Consider the following 5,023-nt stretch of genomic DNA (forward strand, 5'->3'; position numbering starts at 1 on the left):
AGAAGGTCCAAAAGCAGGTGACGGCGAACATGGTCACTTTGAGCTTTGGGACGGGTCTCCCGGAGGTTCAAGCTCCGGCGGGGATAATTCCTATCCCCAAGGCGGTTTTGAAGATCACTAACGACGATCCTCACAACCAGCGGGAGAAGGGTTTGGTTCCACAAACTCTGCCATCAGGGCAAGTGATGTGGGTCCATCCGGACCTCCTCGACGATAGTTACCATAAGCTCTGTCCATATCGCCTCGTATGCGCTCCATGGTAGTTCTCGAAATTGAAAATAAGGGTTGATAATGGTCGCTCTACGCACTAGAACCCCAATATATGCATTCAAGCGGGTCGACCATGGACCAACGGGCAAATTAGAACTATTCCACCTAATAATGGCCCTCATTCCTCTTGGCGGTTGTTTAGAATCAGGCTTACCTCCGCCACGTCTGTTCTCGATACGATCCTTCTTAGCACCTACAATAATAACATGATAATATATCATATAATATACAAATGTGAAAATTAAAAGTATTTATACAATTTACCATTCGCTATCTCTCTTTCCTTTGCTGCGAGTGCAACCTTCTTTCGTGTCTCAATCATTTCACGCATTTCTTCTAATTTTCTCGCAGCACGTGTATGGTACTTCCTTGCGTCAGCCATAGACTTATGAGAGGCTGGAGGTAAAGGTAAACTAAGATAGTCCTGTGTCTTTGGCCGCAAGTCCGTGTGGAATGTATAAGATGGATATGTCGGTGTCCAAGTATCCCCTACATAAGAAAGGAGAATCATTAATATAGTTTTTAATTAACCATTATAATTGAGCATTATAATATTGAATACCTGCATCAGGGGATGGTTCTGGTACTGCATCAGAGGGGCCAGGTGATGAATAACCCGGAGATGGTACTGCATCAGGGCCAAATGATCACTATTAGCTAGATAATTAATAATTGATAAAATATATTAAAGTATTAATTAATTTTTATACCTGCATCCGGAGATGGTGGTGTATCATCAGCACCACTACCAGGGGTGATACTACGTGATCGATCACCCGCTTGGTCAAAGAGTCTCCTAATACTCCTCATCTGCAAATTCAATTATTAACATAGTTAAGAAAAAAAATATACATGCTCATGAGATAAGTTATTATGAAATGCATTGTTCTTATTATGATTAGCTAAAAAACTTTAATGCAGTGTAACATATATATTACATACCTACATCCAACGCCACATTCTGTGCGTAAGAGAATTCTTGCCAAACATCATCAGATGAACCAATTGGTTCACTATAATTATATTCACTTTCTTCAATATTTTTTTCATTGTTATTAGGTAGAACAACAGATCTTGGCTCCTTGTACAAAACCACCCAATCAGATATGACATTCGGATCTCTCACGAAGAAGCACTGATCAGCTTGTTCTGCAAAAATGAATTTCTCATCCGTATATACTTCTCGATGGAGATTGACAAGTGTAAATCCATAATGATCCTTTTGCTTTTTTGCAGGACACCACCGAACCTTGAACATCGTGTAAGTACATTGTTTTGGTTTACCAAACCCGTAAATTACCTCAACAATATCTTCTAATTGGCCATAATATAGTATGTCAGCTAGAATTGGGTTCTGATCTCTTGTACTTGAAAAACATTCTTGAGCAAACAAGCCCATGACCCCACTGTTCTGAGTTACCCTCCTATCATCAGTCTCTAGCGTTCGAAATTTATATCCATTGATCAAATGCTCATTATAACGTCTCACTTCATAATAAGGGCGTTGTGCATGTATAATAATTTCATCTGGTAACGTAGTACCATCAAGAAGTGATTTATCAACCTAAGACAAAAAATTTCAGAATATTTAGGGGATGTTATATTATGAATGTTCATAAATTAATTGTTAAATACTTACATCAAATCTTAACCAATCAGAAAATTCTTTCCTATGTCTTTTCTGAATATTATGCGCTGCATTCCTACCGGTTGTTTCATTCTTAAGCTTCTCCAAATGTCGCCTACATAAACAATATATAAGTTTGCATTGCGAACATTATGTAAAATGAATAGTCTCATCTATATTTCGGGTGTTATTTGTTACCTTCGATAGTCTGCGAACATATCAAGGTTTTCCAGCACATATGCATGAATTTGTTCTAAGAGAGATCTCGGATATTTTTCACGCTTTCTCTCCTTATCTGGTACTTGAGCCGTGGTTTTCTTCTGGCGCATGTAACGTGATGCAAAAATAAAGCATTCATTTGCCACGTATCCTTCAGCTATCGAGCCTTCTGGACGAGCTCGATTGCGAACATTATGTTTCATGGAGCCCAAGTATCTTAGAATCAAAATAACTAATTATTAGCACGGTAATTTCAAAAACGCATATACAAGTAATGAATGCAAAAAATATATAATTTACCTCTCAATCGGATACATCCAACGATAAGTAACAGGTCCGGCGATTCTAGCCTCTCTTGCAAGATGCTGGGTAAGATGGACCATAACCGTAAAAAAAGAAGGAGGGAATATTACTTCCATATTGCATAGAGTAACTCGGACCTCAGCTTCAAGTTTTTTAAATTCATCTACATCTATGACTTTAGAGCATAATTTTCTGAAAAACCCACAATACTCAATAATAATCTTCGACGCTTCTTTATCCATATTGTTACGGATTGCAACAGGAAGCAATTGATGGAGAAGAACGTGATAATCATGGGTCTTCAGACCTAAGAGTTTTCGCTCTTGCACTTGGACATTATTTGAAATGTTAGCAGAGTAACCATCCGGAGACTTTACTGATTTGAGAATTTCACAAAATCGTTGCATCTGCTCATTTGTCAGTGTAACACGAGACGGAGGCAACTTTAATTTTTTAAGTCCAACATCTTGAGCTTGCAAATCATTTCGGATATTCAAAGCAGTCAGATCTTGGCGCGCCCGTAGATCATCCTTCGACTTGTTTGCATCTTGTAGGAGAGTTGATACTATGTTATCACATATATTTTTCTCAATATGCATGACATCTAAGTTGTGGCGGATTTTAAGATTTTGCCAATAAGGTAGCTGAAAGAAGATACTAAATTTAGTCCATCCTCTAGGTAATTTTTGGTCTTCTTCCTCAACTTGCATTTTCCGGACCTTTCGCTTACGCTTCAGTGGCCTTTTTGACTTTAAATAATCTCTTACTCTGAGCGGGCTAAATTTAGAATAGCGTTTTTTCCCAAACACAACTTTTGGAAACCCCTCAAGTAATTGAACGATCTCAGTACCTGTGAGTTGACGCGGCTTCATTCTTTTCTCAACTGTGCCATCAAACTTAGCTGATAATTTTCTGTACTTATGACTCAAGGGCAACCACCTTCGATTAAACCAATAACAACTCTTTCGGCTATGTGGTAATTGAAGAGCTTCAAATTCCGGACCACATACAGGACAAGCACACTTTCCCTTTGTGGAATACCCAGACAGATTAGCATAGGCTGGAAAATCATTAATCGTCCATAATAGAATAGCACGTAATCTAAACGATTCTTTTAAATGGGCATCATATGTTACAATACCCTCAGACCATAGTTGTTTCAGCTCATCAATTAGAGGCTCTAAGTAAACATCAATATCATTTCCAGGTGCATGTTTACCGGGTATCAGTAATGAAAGTATCATAAATGGCTGTTTCATACAAAGCAATGGAGGTAAATTATATGGCATTAGTACAACTGGCCAAGTAGACCAACCAGAGCTCATTACCCCAAATGGATTGAATCCGTCACTTGACAGACCCAGTCTTACATTTCTGCAATCTTCGGCAAATCGAGGATAAATTTTATCAACATGCTTCCAAGCTACCGCATCAGCAGGATGTCTCAATTTACCATCATCTACTCGATCTTCCTTGTGCCACCTCATATTTTTCGCCGTTTCTTTGTTCATGTACAATCTTCGCAATCTAGGAGCTAATGGAAAATGTCGAAGCACCTTGGCTGGAATTTTCTTCTGTGTTATCTCTGTCTCCGTTGTAATCCTTATTGAAGAATTTGTACGTTGTTTCCACCTAGAAACTCCACATGTCGGACATTCTTGAAGGTCTTTATTGGCCTTGTGGTACAAAATACAATCATTCGGACATGCATCAATCTTATTATAATCTAGACCCAGAGCAGCGACAATCTTCTCAGCTTGATAAGTTGTTTGGGGTATGCTATTCACTCCTCCAGGTATTACAGTTCGAAGCAAATCAAGAAGCATTTCAAAATAATTATCTGACATACCGCTAAGTGTCTTAATGTGTAGGAGTTTTAGCATAAATGAAAATCTGGAGTACTCGGTACATCCCTCATATAAGTCCTTTTCACTATCTTCTAGTAGCTTCAATATTCGTTCTATTTCTGCGGAGGAATGCATATCATCAATATTTTCGGCACTTCCATCATCTCCTACTTCTTCAGCTTCAACATCGATATCATCTTCACTTTTATCTCCGATATCATCCTCGACATTATCATCACCCTCAAATTCTCTAGGTCGAGGAAAAATATCATTCAACATTGTTTCTGTGTCATCTATTCGTTGTCCACCGGACGTACCGACACGCACATTTGGATCCTCATCTTCAGTGATACCTTCCCCATGCCAGTTCCAATATTTATATTTTTCATCAAAACCTGATTTCATTAGGTGGATCCGTATATCATTACTATTCAGCAATTTCAAATTCCTACACATGCAACAAGGACAATACATAGCACCACTTGCTAATTTTCTCGGATTCATTTCTGCATAACGTATGAAGGCTTCACATCCCTCCTTGTATCGCGTGTCACGAAATCTATGAAGCCGTGGGATATCTATCCATGATTTGTCAGGAATTACCCTCATCTGTAAATTATATATAATTATTAACTACGACAAATCACACAACTACTAGTACATTCATGACTCTTATACATACAAAACAAATCTAACATACGTTCATATATCATTTAACAATATAAATTTAGTTCTACATAAAATATATTTGAAACGT

At 38.1% G+C, this 5,023-nt stretch overlaps 1 protein-coding gene across 2 annotated transcripts; it reads right to left on the minus strand.

Moving 5' to 3' along the window:
• On the minus strand, positions 234–4,567 carry LOC109850995. 2 transcript variants are annotated; one of them, XM_020421095.1, is made up of 6 exons: positions 2,417–4,567; positions 2,096–2,332; positions 981–1,080; positions 833–898; positions 535–759; positions 234–463 (listed from the first exon to the last, which is right to left on the minus strand). In XM_020421095.1, the coding sequence occupies exons 1-3, from the start codon at positions 4,543–4,545 to the stop codon at positions 1,077–1,079; spliced, it is 2,370 nt and encodes a 789-aa protein (XP_020276684.1). In that variant the 5' UTR covers positions 4,546–4,567; the 3' UTR covers positions 234–463; positions 535–759; positions 833–898; positions 981–1,076. The 2 variants fall into 2 exon arrangements, with proteins under 2 accessions (XP_020276684.1, XP_020276683.1); XM_020421094.1 differs by lacking the exons at positions 234–463; positions 535–759; positions 833–898; positions 981–1,080 and adding an exon at positions 1,745–2,012.

Source organism: Asparagus officinalis, chromosome 7 (assembly GCF_001876935.1).
Source record: "Asparagus officinalis chromosome 7, Aspof.V1, whole genome shotgun sequence".
NCBI classification, from domain to species: Eukaryota; Viridiplantae; Streptophyta; class Magnoliopsida; order Asparagales; family Asparagaceae; genus Asparagus; species Asparagus officinalis.

Bases quoted from the DNA above. Each gene is read 5' to 3' on its own strand.
- LOC109850995 (XM_020421094.1), bottom strand. From the start codon at position 4,545: ATGTTGAATGATATTTTTCCTCGACCTAGAGAATTTGAGGGTGATGAT. The intron at 2,333-2,416 runs GTAAATTATATA...TTTGATTCTAAG, and splicing joins TGGATGTATCCGATTGAGAG to ATACTTGGGCTCCATGAAAC. The intron at 2,013-2,095 runs GTAACAAATAAC...TTGTTTATGTAG, and splicing joins ATGTTCGCAGACTATCGAAG to GCGACATTTGGAGAAGCTTA.